We start from the raw sequence: 16,814 nt of genomic DNA, 5'->3' as shown, positions 1-16,814 counted from the left end.
GCCCCTTTTTGTCTCGAGCTGAGCAGCCCAGCGTGCCTGCGTCCTGCTCCGCGTCCCGGTCACGGGACGAACAATACCGGTCTGACCCTGCTAGTGCCTTAATCCACCGTTTGTACAAATATTACCCTGGGCATTTGATAAGCCCGGCAGTCTGTTTGTTCTCACTCATTTTTTCCTCGTGCGTCCAAAGTAAACCGTGCCTCTCTTCCCTCCCTGACCACGTGCTGTTCCTCCCGGGGCACGGGCAGCCGCTGGCACACGGGCGGCTGGTGGCTGTGACTTACTCGTGTTCAGGGGTGTGGGGGTCCGGCCCCGTGCACGGCGAGGGAAGCTGGGAGGCAGGCAGGGTCGCAGCTCCTCGTCCTCATCCCAGCGGGGCTGAGGCTGCCCCACGCTCCAGGGCTCCCCGAGCATCCAAGTCTTGCAGCACCGGTTGGCAGCACTCCCATAAAACCCCCGGCACTTTCCCTGTTGGAAAACCTGTCCCTGCGTCAGGATGGCTCTGTCCTTCCCATGCCAACGTGTAAGGATGCTAAAGCCGAGCCAGCCCTTCCAAAAGCCCTGCCACTTCCCCAACACCTCTGGGAGGGCAACGAGAGGCTCTGCTGCCCGAGCACTGGTGGCAGCGTTCCTGCTCTGCCGCAGTAATCTGGTGCAAAATGTGGTCCCCGCTGCCCAGGCGAGGCTCACAAGAGCATCCCTGCGTGCAAGAGCAGGGTCGGGCCGCCTGTGCCAGCCACACCGTTCCCTGCCCATGCAGCGGGAGTGGGGTGAAAGCCCCCATGTCCAATTCCTGCTGTCCCACCGCCTGTGCCGCGTCCCTGCCCCAGCAGCCCTGCGATGCTGAAGGGTCCCACCGGTCATTTGGAACAGAGCTGAGCGCGGGGCCTGGCCGTGCCTGCAGGAGGGCAGCCCACCGTGCAGGAGCTGCCCCCCCGCTTTATTGTCCTGCGTGTCTGGGCTCCCCCTGTCACGCAGCTGATGTGTATTGGGGCAGGAGAAGGGCCAGGCGCGTTGTTCCCTGCCCAGAGCTCTCCCCCAACAGCCCCAGCCCTGCGAAGCCACGCTCATGAGGTGCCCTGCCCTCAGCGCAGCGGTGCAGCTTTATCACCGCCGTCCGAGCTTTGATGTTTTCCTTACAGCCCTGGAATCTCAGCCTTTATTTTTCCACCCGGCTCTCGCTCTTCCCGGGGACCGGCTGCCTGCCTCCCCCTGCCCCACCACAACTTTTGAACCCGCTGCTCCGTTTCAGACAGGTTTGATGGAGGGGCAGAGGTCGCAAAGGTGCAGCTTCCAGCGAGGGTGAGGGACGCGGGGGGCTGGGGAGGGCGAGGGGGTCCCGGGGAGGGGGGGCAAGGAGCTGGGGAGCGAGGGAGAGTGAAAGCTCCGGGGTTCGCTGCTGGTGTGACAGCAGTTGTTGAGAGGGAGTGAGAAACCTGCGGAGGAAGGGGCAAAAAAAAATAAAAACTAACTTTAGTTCATCAAAAGCCCAGATCTGGAGATTCCTGCGCGCATCTGCCCCCCGCCAGGGGTGAGCCCCACACCTCCCTCGCCCGCCCTTGACAGCTCCTGCAAATGACCCTCTAATGACGGGACGGTCCCAGTGTGAAACGCTGTCGGAATATGTAAGGGAGGGTCTGCGCGGGGGGAACCAGACGCGCTTTGTTTACCCGCCGGGCGGGATGTGGATTGGGGATGATCAGGCCGGGCCGGCGATGTGGAGTCGCGGCTGCTGGTCCCAGGAGGGGCGGGATGGGGATGGCCCCGTCCCCCGCGGGCCGCTTGTCCCCTCCGCCGCTCGTCCCCTCTGCGGCCGGGGGCCGGCGGTGGGCTCCCACGCGTGAGCCGTGTCCCCCTCCACGGCCGTGGGAGGGGACAGCTGTGAGCCGGGGACAGCCCGGACCCCCGGCCGGGGCTGCAGCGGGGTGAGCCCGGCCAAACCCGGGCATGGGCCCTCGCTGCCCCCGGAGGGGTGTCCCCCGCCTGAGGGCTGGCACGCAGAGGGGCATGGCCACCCCAGGGGCACTCGAGACCCCGAGCATCGCGTGGGGCTCAGAGCCCCGTCACCCCTTCGGGTGGGTGAGCCAAAGGAGAGCTGCCTGTGCTGGCCACTGCGCATGGCTTAAAATCATCCGCATTAGAGAATATGGCCCTTCCCCTTATCTCCAAGGGGTAAATAAAGGCAGAAAATCCCCTTAGCCCTTCTCAAAGGCTGCAGGTGCTTCCCCACTTGCTCTTGAGCAACCCCCCATCAGGGTGGGAACAGCCCCTTCGCTACGTCACCCCAACTTTGCTGTTCCCAGAGCTGTTGAGCACCTTTTGCACTGTTCCAGGGGACCCCCTTTCTTCTGGCAAGTTATGGTGACAGCCCACCCGCTCTGGGTGTTACTTGCCTGGCTGTGCCAGTTTTGTTGGCAAGCCATATGGCAAAACCGGCAATGCCAGGTGGTAACAGAGCTCCGGGCAGGCTGCAGCCAGATCCCGGGGCAGGGAGAGCCTGCGGGTGCAGCAGATGCACAGAGGGATGGGGGGAATCGCACCCTGAGAGACCATTCTACAGCAAAAATGGGCCATGGAAATCAGCAGAATCTACCAGGCATTTTTAATATATATAATTTATTGATGAATTGTACAACCATGAGCCCCATCCAGTGAGTGGTGGAAAAGCTTTGAGCAAAGCCGTGGTTTTACAGAGGAAAGCAGTGTGTGAGCCAAGATGTTCAGGGCAGGTAGGGGGGCTGGGGGGGAGCTCAAACCCACCGAGACCAACCACGGGGCTGCCTTATTACCAGGGGCACCTCGCTTGCCCGTGTAAACCTTTTCCGGCTCTTGGTGAACAGATGATGCTTTGGAGAGGGATGCGGGAGCCCCAGCTCCATCTTTTGCATCGCTCCCTGTGCAGTCCTGGTCGAGGAGCATACACGATGGAGGCAGCTGCCTCCCTGCCTGCTGCCAGCCAGCTCCTCCTGGGTCCATCCCTGCCGGGGCTGCGCTCAGCCTGGATGGTTCAGGGCAGGCGCAGGCCAAGGTGAACCCCTGCCCACTGCTGCCCATGTGCTGCCATGTGGACGCTGGGCTAATACATTAACTCAGCTTAATGGTAAGAGAAATCTGTTAGGGTTTTAATAGAAATATAATAGCAGTCTTAAGAGAACCTCGTGGGAGATTGAAAATCCCAATGGTGCAGATGCTCAGCGTGGGCGGACACCGGTGCTGAAGTGTCTGGCCGAGAGCCCATAGCAATAACTATTGCGGGCGAAAGGAGCATCGCCGTGGGCAGCGTGTTGCGGCAGGGAGCGATGCTGCTGCGGCTCCAGCCCTGTGTCACAGCTCCTGCCTGTGCAGAGCAGCACCAGCCCTCGGCTGGCCCCGTGCACACTGGCCGCCAGCACCGCAGCTCCCGGCTAAATGCACCCACCGCCTCGGTGCTGCAGCGAGGTGTCTGATGGCCTTCCCCGCACGGAGCCTGGGTCCGTCCATGCACAGGGGCCATGCGGTGCTGCAGAGCCGCTAGCCCCCGAGCACCCCACTCCTCCTCTCCTGGCACGGCCAGAGCTTCACCGACCTACGGGCATGTGGGATTCAGAGGTGATGGGGGCTCAGCCGTGCCTCGGTCTGCGCGTCAGGCATGGGTTGGGCGGCCAGTCCTCAGGGACACCTTCTGTGCAGAGGTGTGCCCCTTCCCGGCAGGGGATGAGCTGCCCTCAGTTGCAGCCGCACTCCTCGATGATCATATCCTCGTGGTGGCGGACGACGATCTCGCCCTTCTCGTAGTAGAGCATGGAGAGGGGACTCATCCTGACCGGGGAGCAGGCGGGGCAGGGCACCTGGTTGGGCTTGTAGAGCTGCAGCAAACTCTGTGGGGAGACACGGGAAGGGCAAAGCATCACTCCGCTGCCGCGGGCCGGCAGGGCTGGGGTGCACGGGGGGAGCAGAGGCAGCAACCCCCTCTTACCTGAATGTAAGCGTGGTTGGTGGGCTTGAAGGTCTCATCCACGGGTGATGGACACTGCCCTTCGCACCGGTAGGCGTTGTACTTTTTGGGGTAGACGATCCAGCTGCCCCAGCCGGTCTGCTCAAAATCCACCATCATGTCCACCCTCCTGCATAAGGACCTGCCCTCCTCCCCTGGGAGAGCAGCGGCAGCCTCGCTCACTTTGATCCGTTGCTTCTCCTTCCTGTTCCTGCGGTGCCGGCGGGTCCCCACACCCTGAGAGCTGCTGTCGCGCATTACGTGTTTGGAGGTCTCCGCTGTCCTGATGAGGCTGTGGTCTCCTGGAGACTTGTCCCTGGAGAAGATGAGCAGCAGGACTCTGTCTGTCACGTCCTGGGGCAGGGCTGGCTCCCCATGGCCAGCGTCGCTCAGGGTGGGCAAGTGTGTGGTGATGGTGGCCGGGGTGGCCGACCCACTCGCCTCCCACCACTCCCTTCCTGTGGGACCATGGTAGCCAGGGGCCACGGCTTGGTGGAGCCAGGACTGGAGCAGGTTGGTGACCTCAAACACTTTCCAGGAGGCCTGGGTGGATGAAGGGCTGCCAGCCACGGTGCCCAGGAAGAGCTGGTGGGTGCAGGTCCTGCCACCCTGGCACCGCCGCTGCCGGCTGTGGTAGATGTCCAGGGAGACGTCACGGGACGGAGAGAGGCCAGGCAGGCGGACACGGAGCTCGGCCAGACTCACCTCCTGGCTGCTGGAGAGGGAGGACATGTCGAAGGAGAGCGCCCAGCGGGAGCCGTTCTGCAGGGAGCCTGAAACCCAAGGGGCATGGTGAGAGCACCGCCGGCTTTGCCGGGGAGTGCCAGCACCAGAGGGAACAGTGCCCCGACGTGCTGACAGGGCACGGTCCCTGCCGTGGGAGCCCGAGGGTGGGGGGAAAAGCAGCCGGATCCACCCCGAGCCCCGAGAGCAGCGAGAGCACCGGCCAGTGCCGGTCCTGGGAGAGTGATGCATGGGGACAGTGCTGGTCCTGGGGACAGTGCAGGTCCCAGGACAGGGATGACTAGGGACAATGCCGGTCCTGGGGACAGCGCGGGTCCCATGACAGGGATGCTCGGGAACAGTGCCAGTCCCGGGGACAGGAGTGCTCAAGGATGGTGCCGGTCCCGGGAACCATGCGGGTCCCAGGGACAGGAATGCTCGGGGACAGTGCGTGTACTGGGGACAGGGATGCTCGGGGACAGTGCTGGTCCTGGGGACGGTGCGGGTCCCAGGACAGGGATGCTCGGGGACAGTCCCGGTCCCAGCGACAGGGATGCTCGGGGACGGTGCGGGTCCTAGGACGGGGATGCTCGGGGAGGGTGCCGGTCCCGGGGACAGGGATGCTCGGGGCCGCGGCCCCACTCACCGTGCGGGGAGAGGCTGAGGGCGGCGGCGGCGGCGGCGCGGAGCGGGGCGGGAGGGGCGCGGAGCAGCTGCAGCATCAGCGCGGGGCAGCGCGGCGGGGCGCGGGTGGGGGCGCGGGTGGGGGCGCAGCCCAGGCGGAGCAGGACGAGGGCGCAGAGCACCATCGCGGGCGCGGAGCGCAGCGGGACCCGCATGGCTGCAGGGGCCGCCCGCAGCCGCCCTATTTGTACAGCGGCCCCGAGCGCCGCCCCGGGCGGCCCCCGCAGCCCCCTCCCCGCGGCCCCGGCCCCCTCCCGCCCCCCCCCCCCCCCTTCACATCCCTCCGTCCCCTACTCCATCCCTCCCTCCCTCCGTCCCTATCTCCATCCTCCCTCCCCTCCACCAGCTGCCCCCCGCCATCCCTCCCCTTTTCCATCTCCCCCGTCCCTCCCTTTCTCCCTCCCTCCTCCTCTCCATCCTTCCCTCCTTGCTTCCATCCCTGCCTCATCCCTCCATCTCCCCACCTCTTCTCCTCCTCCCCATCCCTCTCTCCAGCCATCCCTCCTGCGCTCATCCCCACCACCAGCTCTCCTGCCACCCTGACGGGGTGGTGACGGTCCCCCCCCTCGCTGTGCGGGGACACCGCTGTCCCCAGCGCCCTGCGCTGCCCGGCACCTGGGACCCCTGGGGACGGGTGGCCCCCGCCCCCTCCCACTGCAACCCTGCTCCTTGAGAGGGGACCAGGGCCTGGGGTACCCGCGGCCACCGTCCCCGTCGCTCCGCCAGCCCCGTCCAGGCAGGAGCGGAGCCGCCGGGTGCGGGGGGGGATGCCAGCCCCGGGGGGACCCGACGGGAGCAGCGGGGCCAGGCAGAGGGATGCGCCGGGGGAACCCTCCCGCCGTGAGCCTCCGGCGCCGCAGGGTCAGCGAGGGCGGCCGTGGGGGCACATGGGTGGGCGTTCGCCCCCCGGCACGGCTGGGCCGGGCGCCGGGGGGGCGAGGAGCCGAGCCGGGGGGCGGTTGGCGAGGGGACACTCCTCCTTTCCACGGGAAAACGCGCCGACTCTTCCCGCGGGCCCCCCTGGCGTGGGGCCGGGGTCAGAGGGGAGCCCACGGGCGCTGCAGGCGCCTAGCTCCCCGGCTGGGTGACGTCACGGCCGGGCAGGGTGACGCCACGGCAGAGCAGGTGACGCCACGGCTCTGCCCCCCCGCCCCGCCGTGTCGTTCTCGGCGGCCGCCGGCAGGTGGCGCTGCTGCCCCGCCCGCCCTCGGTGGGCCCCACTCGCCGCCGTTGCCCTTTGAAGGGCGGAGTCTCGCGAGAGCGGAGAGTGGCGCGCGGCGCCTTCCCCGGAGAGCGGGGGAAGATGGCGGCGGCGTCGGCGCCAACGGCGTCGTCGTCGTCGTCGTCGTCGTCGGTCGGGATTGCTGCTCCCGCGCCCGAGGGTGCGGAGCCCGCCCCGGACCCTCCCGCCGCCGAGCCTCCGGCCCCGCCCGAACCGGGCACTACCGACGCCGAGACCGGGTATGGCCCTCCCTCCCCGCCGGCCCAGGCCCGCCCCCCCGCCCCCCCCCAGCCCTGGGAACGCTGAGGGGACCGGTGGGGGTCCCTCCCGTCCCCGGCAACCCCCCGGCAACCCCCCGGGAAGTGGTGTTGCGGGTGGTCCTTTGGCCCCAGTGACACTGGGGGTGCCCAGAGTCCCCGGCGCGTGCTGCCGGGGAGGGTCCAGTCCACGCCAGGGCCTGGGCCCAGTCAGCCCCAGTCCATGCTGGGCAGCCCCAGTCTGCGCCCAGTGCACGCCAGTCTGCGCCCAGTGCACGCCAGGCACCAGGGCCAGGCTGCACCCCACCGCAGTTCCTCCAGGGCCGAGGTGGGGACCCCTTTCAGGAACTCGTTTCTGTTCCCGCAGGGGGGATGCCGCCCTGGTCGATGTCACCACAGCTCTGGAGACAGAGTCCACCAACGGAAAGGACCCCCTGGTAGGTGGCTGGGGGCGGCCGGGGCTCGCTGGGAGAGGCCCAGTCTACGGGGGTGAGTTCTGCAGCGCTGGGACAGGGGCGGAATGTGAGAGTGGCCAAAGCTGAAGGTGCAGCCCCTCGGTGAGGGTGCTGCCTGGACGGCCTTGCAGGGGCAATTTGCTTGTCCCTGCAGCAGAGCTGCCCTCCCGGTGGAGCCTGTGCAGGTCTGCGAGAGCTGGGGATCCTGGACTTGGAAATTGTCCTTCCCTCTTGTGGGTTGTTGCAGGCTGAGACTTATCCTTGGGATGCCTGTTCACCAGACAGCTAGCCCTCTCCCATCTCCGTTTTCTTTTTTCCCTCCTCAGTAGCACATTTTGCCAAAGGGTTCTTATTTGGTAGCGATCTAGTGGATGTCAGGGGAGGTGCGAAGGTGTGGGATAGCAATGGGTTGTATGTGGCGTAGGAAAAGGAATGCAGATATCTTTTTCAGCAGGTAAAGTTCTTCTGTTTACCAAAAATGATGTCTGGCAATGCCTGACCTGTTGGTAATCTTGGGAAACTGAGGATGCTTATTTGTCCTAAGTCAGGGGTAAGATGAAGATACAGAAGATGAGAAAGTAGTTATTGAGGAAACAAAATGTGAACATGTTCCTGTCGTTCGGGCGAGAAGGACTTTCCATTCTGCTAAGTCCAGTTTTAGTTCTTTAAAGAATTATTTTGGAAATTAAATCCTCACCCATCTCCTGGTTTTAACTAACTGAATCTGCAAATTAATTCCAGCTCGTCACAGCATGGATGTATATTAGGGCAGAAAAAAAATATTCCCTCTAAATTCTCCTGTCTTGACAGGTTACTGCACAAAACTTCTTTCTTGTCTGATTCGGTCGATCTCTAAGCCAGTCCAATTTTGCTGATCTGCTCTGGTTGTAGGAAGCTGCCGGGGACAACTCTGAAGTCCTGGATGCTCAGGCAGGCTCAGTGGATGAAGAGAACGGACGGCAGCTGGGAGAGATAGAGCTGCAGTGTGGAATTTGTACAAAGTGGTTCACAGCGGACACGTTTGGCATTGACACCACGTGCGTAAGCTCTGCTTAATGCTGGGCATGAAACTTTGGTCAGCAAAAATAGAAGTATTTAGAGTGTAAGTTCCCAAGGGCCAGGGCCATGTCCGGGTCCTTGGACACTTGGAAACCAGTGTGTTATGTAAATAACAAAAACTGTACCAAACACAGGAGGGAGTGTTTCTGTTTGTACATTTCAGCTTTAGAAAAATCTTTGCCCAGACCTCAGGACTGTCAAAGCCACCCTTGGACTTAGTGCTTTAGAGGCCTGTAAATGTTATTTGAAAAGCAGAGTGGGCTTCAGCAGACATTCTCAATTGGCGTGAACAAAAAATAAATCTGTAAGTGAAAAGTGAATTCAGCTTGCTTTCTGGAACCTATGCGGATCTGACCTTAGACTTACTAAATACTTAACTTTTTTGGTTGTATTTTGTCGCTAAGAAGTACTCTAGATTTCCAGTTAAAATTAATTGACTCAGATGGAGCTGCTTTTCCAGAGCTTCTGGGTTCTTGTCTCTTATTTTGCTGAATGAATTTCAAGACTTCTTAAAAGAAGATGATGCTTAACTTGCTTACGTTTTTCTCAAGAGCTTTACAGCACTTCTCGATGCTCGTGATGAACCTAATTTGATGAAAATATCATTGAACCTGTAAGATGTTTCTGGTTTTGGAGAAGAAGAGAATAATTAATTTGTGAACCTGGAATAATTTATTTCTTAACCTGATAGAGTAAAGAATACTTACTTAGAATTTCTTAACCTAATGTAGCAACGTGTACGCCAGAACTTACAAATCAGCACACTCTTTTCCAGATCATGTCTGCCCTTCATGACCAACTACAGTTTCCATTGCAATGTTTGCCATCACAGTGGGAACACGTATTTCCTAAGAAAACAAGCAAGTAAGTGTAAAAGCGTATTTGTTGAAATTTTGTGCAAGGTAATCCCAGAGGCTTCATTTTACCTAACGTCGGTGGGAGGGTTCTGCTGAAACTTTTCAAAGATGACTAAAAAAATCCCGTAGTAGCAACAAGTGCGTGCAGCTTTTTCTAAAAATATATTGCTGTTTTGTTACTAACTTATTAAGATAGTGAAAATCTTCTGTTAGTGAGAGCTGCTGAGTTAGGACAGAACTTGAGATGGTTTTACTGTTATTCAAGGTAGCATGGGTGCTGTGTGGTTAATAATCGCTGTGTACATGAGTGTGTTTGATCATCATGAAGTGTAATTCTAGCTCTGGTGTCTTTTTGTTTTTAAGATCTCAAGGAAATGTGCCTTAGTGCTCTGGCCAACTTAACGTGGCAGTCAAGGACACAAGATGAGCACCCAAAAACTATGTTCTCAAAAGATAAGGTATAGCTGTTATAAAAATTGTTACGTATTTATGTAATTTATGATTTCAGTGAAGTGCAAGTTCAAACATATTGGCAGTGAGACTTTCAGACCTGCTGTTAAGAGTCAATTTCGTTTTGTTTTGTTTTGTTTTTCAGGATATTATCCCATTTATTGATAAATACTGGGAGTGTATGACAACACGACAGAGACCTGGGAAAATGACTTGGCCAAACAATATTGTCAAAACTATGGTAAGTATTTGGAGTTAAATTCATGGAGGATTTTCTGTAAATGGTACAGTTGTCTGCTGTCGTGTTTGCTGAGGTCTGGACTTAGAGCTAAACGGTGAAGATTCTAATGCTTCTTATGTGGTTGATATACATATTAATAGTAAATACTATGATTTAAACACTTGTTAATGAATTTGATATGATCTTACTTGTGTAACTTAAACTCCTTCTCTATCTTAGTGTAAAGAGAGAGATGTGTTCTTGGTGAAAGAGCATCCGGACCCAGGGAGTAAAGACCCAGAAGAAGATTACCCCAAGTTTGGACTTCTAGACCAAGTATGTAATTAGGGATGGAAGAAAAGTGTGCCGGGGGGAGTTGGGAGAAAGGGGGGGTTCTTGTTGCTGGTGGCTTATGCTCAGTCAAATGAGCAAAATTTAGCCAAGTCACACTGTGAGCCTGTGTTGTGCCAAGTGATGTGTTGGAGTACTCCAGCGCCTGGAGTTCAGGCTTTGAGTGGTGTGACTGAGTATACATCAGATTTTTTATCTCTTTCAGGATCTTGCCAATATTGGTCCTGCATATGATAACCAGAAACAGAACAATGCTGTATCCACGAGTGGAAGCTTAAATGGCAAGTTTTTTAATCAGGCGGTTTTTGAATATTTGGGATTAAGCTGTGTGTTCCCAGCCGTATAGCTGGGTGTCTGTGCAGTTACGTCAGTTGAGATACTGCAGTTAAACCTCTCACGTGAAAACTGAGGTTGTGCTTATTATGTCCAAAATATGTTCAGCCAGTCTCACCATGCCTTTATAGAAAGAGATAGATTAATTTTACATTACTATGAAAGTTCAACTCTTTTCTTCGTGGCAGCCAGCTAAATCAAGATGCTTGCGAGAAACCTGAGCTTGTCAGTTTTCTTCTGTAACAATTTTAATTTACCTACTTGTATTATTCAGATTTCCTGTCTCCCTCACTCTGAGATTTGCAAGTAGTTGGGAAAAGTATATATTATTCCTTATAATCACTGCTTGCATTTTACTGTTGTTCCTTTTTGCGGAATGACGGCTGTGCTTGCAACTTCGCCTATCTCGCTGAGATTAGTTATAGTAATCTTACTGTACTGTTAACTGCTGATGAGATGTCTTTGTGCACAAAGCTACACCGTTCTATATTAAACACATTCAAATAGTACCTAACAGGAGGTGGTTTGGACTTTTTAAAACAGGGTTGTAGATGTCTAAGGCTGCATTGTCTCAATTTCATGCACTGGTTGTTTTTTCTTTAATTTCTGGAAGATTGACAGATGTGTGGTGCCACTTCTGTTCTTACAGGTGGAGCCTCTTTGGGAGGTGAATATTTACCTTTCAGCTTCTAAAACTTAAGTATTATTGTTTGCAAAGCTTTTTTTGCTCAATTATCATGGAAGCTAAAGTCAATTAAAAATCAAAGGTGTGCCCTGATGTGATTGCAATAATACTTTAATACAAAACAACAACTTCACGTTTTAATCTTTAGCAGTTAGGAGCTTTTAATTACCATATTCTGCCCCACTTGACTGGTTTCAAGTTTTATTTTTACTTATGTTTGGTTTTACTTTGTATGATTTGGCCTAATACTGTTGTAGTTTTAAATCTTAATGCCTAAATAAGTGGTCTGAATCTGTGAGCCGGTATGATATTCTCATTGTTTAGGTAAATAAGTGATGACAAGCTGGAAAGCCTCAATGTATGTGTGGACTAAAACCTAGCAGGTGCAGCTGAGATCATGTCATGTTTGTGCAGAATATGGTATTCCTTCAATGGTTTGAATCCCTTACGCTGTAGGGGGAATGCTGATAATTTAAAAGCTGACTATGTTTTTAGTTACAACACAATATGTGGTTTGTAAAGGTGTTTATCTACAGTACATAAAAATTCTATAGCTTTCCTTGTAAATCAATAGTGATCTCTCTTGATATGGTGTAACGATAAAATGCATATACAGTTTAACATATTAAAACGCTACACTGATACCGTTTGATTACATTTGATGTGTAGCTTTTCCTATACTATAGTTTTATTTGTGAGTAAAAATTGGGTGCTGTAATGCAAAATGATGCGCTGTTCAATCATAGTAGTGATTTTGGTAATGCTGAAGAGAAACACCTCTGTTGCTTTTCATTTTTCCTCAACGTAGGTATATTTTGTTCTATAGATGGAAATTTAATGTTGAGTGCTTATTGCTTATCAGTGTCAGCACAGTGTGTGTCACTGGGATGATGACTTTCCTTAAAATCAGGTAGTGTGTGCTGTAGGTTGGGTTTTCTGCTACTTTTGCAGAAATAAATTTGAGCTGTGACTGGAATCTCCATGAAAGCTGATAATAATGCTTTTGAAGTGGATGCCAGTGCTGCTGTCTGTAGATCTTTTGATGACAGAAAAGATTCTTAATTCTCACCTTAAAAACTTGAGTTGAGCTCATTTGGTTGATAAATCTCACTTAGTTTCCACTTCAACTTATACGTTGCAAAAGTTGACTAGAAGCTACGTAAAAGTTCTGGATTTTGCTATGCTCATTTTCAATAAAGTCTGTTTTCAAATATAACTGTGAAGGAAGGTACTTGAGCTCTTCAACTGATTTTAATTTGGCTGCTTCTGCCCCTTTGTGCTTTTGGAGACTCCATGCTCACGGGCTCTCTCTGATCATCAGCTGCTTAATATCTCCCGGTTTCTGTGTTAGGAGGAATTGCTGCAGGAGGCAGTGGGAAGGGACGGGGAGCAAAGCGCAAGCAGCAGGACGGAGGGACCACGGGAACAGCCAAGAAAACCAGAAGGTAAGAAGAAAGATGATGTAGTAGCCCAGTGATGAGCATCTATAGCGAGGTGTTGTACGCCAGTCAGTGGGATGGCTTCACTTTTGATGCCTTAAGCTGCCTCCTGCCTGTCTCTGCCCTTGGTAGATTTATGGGGAATCATGCCATAACCCTGTGATGTTATTGATAGTTCACATGCTAGAAATTATCTGAAATAGGTGAGTATACGCTCATTTTGTAGATGAGTATATGCTCATTTTGCACCGGCTGTTTTGGAAGGAAAGCGGTGTGCAGGCCGTGAGCGCTGCCGGTACAGCTCTGTAAGAGGCTGTCCTGGGTTGAGGTGTGACTGAACCACAGCCGCCGTGAGATGCCAACCTGTAGCTTTTGTGTTTCACAGTGACCCGTTGTTTTCCGCTCAGCGCTTACCACCCCACGGTTATCCTTTGGAACACCCCTTTAATAAAGATGGATATCGTTACATCTTGGCTGAGCCTGACCCCCACGCACCTGACCCAGAAAAACTGGAGCTGGACTGTTGGGCAGGAAAGCCTATTCCTGGGGACCTCTACAGAGCCTGCCTCTATGAACGGGTCCTCCTAGCACTGCACGACCGAGGTACGAAGCTTGCTAACCATATGCAAGTTGTATAGCTAGCTCTTCTTATGAGGGGCCATCTGCTGTAACCTCGTGTTACTGGTACTTGAGGTTTTGGACATAATTGCTTTAAGAGATGTAAATGTTAAATCCACTTCTGTGTGTTTGCTTGCCTTTTGCCATCACTGCACATTAGAAATCACAAATGAACCGCTCATATTGTCTCCTCTCATCTACCGCAGCTCCTCAGTTAAAGATTTCTGATGACAGACTGACTGTTATCGGCGAGAAGGGCTATTCAATGGTACGAGCCTCGCATGGAGTGCGGAAAGGAGCGTGGTACTTTGAAATATCCATGGATGAGATGCCTCCGGACACAGCTGCCAGATTAGGCTGGTCACAGCCACTAGGTAAATCATTCTACCAAATATTTCTGAGCAGTGGATTCCAACTGGTTTCTATATTTATTTTCCCAGTAATTTTGACCTAAGGAGGGTAAGTAAGTCATGTTCAGCTTGCCCACTTCTTTGCTGCTTTTCTTAAAGGGAAGCTCTTTCTGCAGGTGATCTACACTGTGCAGAACTGCAGTACGGGTGGACTCTTTCTGCTGTTGCATGCTTGGCCTTGCATAACCTGTAGCCAACGCATTTGTACTAATGGCAGTCGTATTTGTTAACTGAATGTAATTAATTACTGTCCCAAAACCTGAAGCGGGACGCAGAGAGGTGCTCCTGCTACGCTGTGTATGTTCATGAAGAAACGTTGGTTTCTGCAGGGAACCTCCAGGCGCCTCTGGGATATGACAAGTTCAGTTACTCCTGGCGCAGCAAAAAGGGAACAAAGTTTCACCAGTCGATAGGGAAACACTATTCATCTGGCTATGGACAGGGTGATATACTGGGATTTTACATCAGTCTTCCAGAAGATACTGAGACTGCCAAATCACTGCCTGACACTTACAAAGATAAGGTGAGGTGTGGAGTTCACTATCGGATTAAGTGTTGGCTAGGTGGACGAGTGGAAAACAGGTTGCTCTAGCCTCACTTCTGCCCCCTTTGAGTGCGTCCTTTCCATCCTACCTCTGGGTACCACTGTACTTCATAGCGGAGAGGTCCAAAGCGTTGATCTCAAGAAAACAAAATACCCAGAACCATCCAGAGGTTCTGCAAGGAAAGCCTGTGCGTGGACTACTAAGTGAGATTGCCCACATCTCATTTAATCTTCTCTTCCCCTCCTGGTTCTCTAATATTTGAGATGTGTGAATCACTCTTCGCGGGTGCTCTGACACAATAGGCACGCCTGTCCCAGAGCAGGGCTCCTGTAGGTCTGCCCTTCTCTAGTATGTCACTAAAGGTGACAGTTTTTCTGTCTTGCTTCTGAAGCGGTGGTTTTCTAATATTTCAGGCTTTGATCAAATTCAAAAGCTACTTGTACTTTGAAGAGAAAGACTTTGTGGACAAAGCAGAGAAGAGCCTGAAGCAAGCACCCGGAAGCCAGGTAAGTTCAGCGCTGGTATGCAGAGGCTGCAGAACCTCAGGAAGAGTGGAGAGCCTGCTGAGACTGGCATACTGAAGGTATTAATCGCCAGCATTTAATGAGCACAAAGGGAGGCTGATCGTTAGTTCTTAATCAAAAAAGAAAAATGCTTTTATTAAAGCAACAATAAACGTGAGCTTAGCAAACCAGCTGCGCCCTTTGCTTGTAATGTTATTGCTGTCACTTAAGTAATTGTCTGGCAGGTGAAGGGGAGGTGCCTCTTAAGGAATGCTTTGTAGTTCACAAGTAAGGTCATGAAAAGTTAGTATCAATGGAAAAAAAAAAAAACAAACAACACACCCTCTTAATTTTATTTTCAGATAATATTCTTCAAGAATGGTGCCAGCCAAGGAATTGCCTTTAAAGACATCTTTGAAGGAGTTTATTTTCCTGCTATTTCTTTGTACAAAGGCTGCACAGTAAGTAACAGATCTTTGAAAAATAATGCTTAAGTCCATCATAGTTTAGTATCGCATAGAATGTGGGAGTATGTCAAGCAAGTTAAGATGAAAGATGGGAATTATTTTAGTGAAGCAACTCTGGAACAACGCTGCTGTTCACTTGTGTGATGTGACCTTTATCAAACCACTGAACGAATGCTCTCATGCCAAGGAGTTTGTTCATGTGGGCTCGCACAGGGTGCAGACAGGCTGAGCAGTAGGAGGGGACGAGGGCTGAAGACTAAAGAAATTTGCCACTTTTTTGTATCTGATGACAAATGTGTCTTCCATAGGTTTCTATAAACTTTGGGCCATATTTCAAGTATCCACCTAGAGATATCACTTACCGTCCGGTAAGTAGTAACTGAAGCTTTTTACCCCCACTTTGCGATAGCCTCGCGGTATTTAAACAAAAGGTGGTTGAGATTTTGTTGTGGTGGTGGGAGTTGATTTATACCAAGCCTTTATCTGTCCTCTTCAGCCTTTGTACTTGGATAGTGTAGCCAAAAGTATTGTATTTAAAAATACTTAAGGACAGATAGCCTAACAAATAACTTAGTTAAAAAATAGCTAAATAGTAGATGCTGTCTTGTTCCTCTTGACAGGTTATATAGAGTCCCTGTTCTTGCCTGTGTTGGCCTCTTTTATCACTAAGAGAGCTGAATTATTGTCTAAGGAAAGACTTTGATTTTTTTTTTTTTTTTTTCCCGCACCACTAATGTTTGCAGGAGGGAAACAGTTCTGGAATGTTGCTGTACAACAGAGCTAGTCACCCTTTGTCCTGAGCCTGTACGTCGCGGCTCGTGCTGACTGTCTTTCCTTCCCTTTGCAGATGAGCGACATGGGCTGGGGTGCTGTGGTAGAGCACACGCTGGCAGACGTACTGTATCACGTAGAGACAGAAGTGGATGGAAGACGAAGTCCACCCTGGGAGCCATAAACGAAGTGGGCGGCGCAGCAGTAACAGAAATGACACAGTGGGTATCCAGTCAAGTGGTTTTTATTCTAGAGGAACATGCATCACTCAGAACGATCAGCCAGCGAGCAAACAAGCTGAAGGCCGTGCAGCTCTTGATGGCAGGTGTTATGTATATTTGTTACCTGCTGAAGATTCACACGTGCACTATGCTGGAGTCTAAGTGAATGCAGTTCTAGTATGTATTGTGCTATTTGTGGGCATCTCAGAGTCTTCAGTAACTCTTACAGCGTAGCTAGCTGAAGAGGCAAGTATTGTGTTGAGGTGACTTCTCATGTGCTGTACCTGGGTTGTAACAGTCAGTTGTTCAGTGCGATCGGGCTGTAGTCGGACCTACCTGCTGTATGTACGCGTGCAGAAGCCACACTGACACTTCAGCTCGATGGCTAATTGTAAACAACAGCTTCCAGCCAGAGGGATTGTGTTGTTACAAGACTACTGCATGTAAGACTGAAATTTGGGCTTCTGTCCGAACTATTTTTTTCCCCACAAACTGGAAACCAGTTTAAAAATAAAGGCTTTAACTCTTAGTTTTGGGGGGTTTTGTTGGTGTTTGTTTTTTTTTTTTTTTT

The 16,814-nt window shown here is 52.9% G+C and overlaps 2 protein-coding genes across 2 annotated transcripts; one reads left to right on the top strand and one right to left on the bottom strand.

The window, feature by feature from the left end:
* Window positions 1-3,637: 3,637 nt before the first annotated feature.
* NODAL (nodal growth differentiation factor) lies at window positions 3,638-5,535 on the bottom strand (the record flags this gene model as incomplete). Its single annotated transcript, XM_082495826.1, has 3 exons — window positions 3,638-3,857; window positions 3,956-4,746; window positions 5,343-5,535. The coding sequence occupies 3 exons, from the start codon at window positions 5,533-5,535 to the stop codon at window positions 3,705-3,707; spliced, it is 1,137 nt and encodes a 378-aa protein (XP_082351952.1). The 3' UTR covers window positions 3,638-3,704.
* Window positions 5,536-6,681: 1,146 nt separating this feature from the next.
* On the top strand, window positions 6,682-16,772 carry ASH2L (ASH2 like, histone lysine methyltransferase complex subunit). Its single transcript, XM_082495883.1, has 16 exons — window positions 6,682-6,841; window positions 7,227-7,296; window positions 8,206-8,351; window positions 9,149-9,237; window positions 9,594-9,688; window positions 9,826-9,921; window positions 10,141-10,236; window positions 10,457-10,532; window positions 12,621-12,714; window positions 13,094-13,311; window positions 13,533-13,700; window positions 14,066-14,259; window positions 14,695-14,787; window positions 15,147-15,245; window positions 15,560-15,619; window positions 16,099-16,772. Exons 1-16 carry the CDS (start codon window positions 6,684-6,686, stop codon window positions 16,204-16,206), a joined length of 1,860 nt encoding a protein of 619 aa, XP_082352009.1. The 5' UTR covers window positions 6,682-6,683; the 3' UTR covers window positions 16,207-16,772.
* The last annotated feature ends 42 nt before the right edge of the window (window positions 16,773-16,814 follow it).

The sequence above is a fragment of the Vanellus vanellus genome, assembly GCF_965231255.1.
Source record: "Vanellus vanellus genome assembly, chromosome: 26".
NCBI lineage: Eukaryota > Metazoa > Chordata > Aves > Charadriiformes > Charadriidae > Vanellus > Vanellus vanellus.
This window is presented reverse-complemented; position numbering and strand designations above follow the sequence as displayed.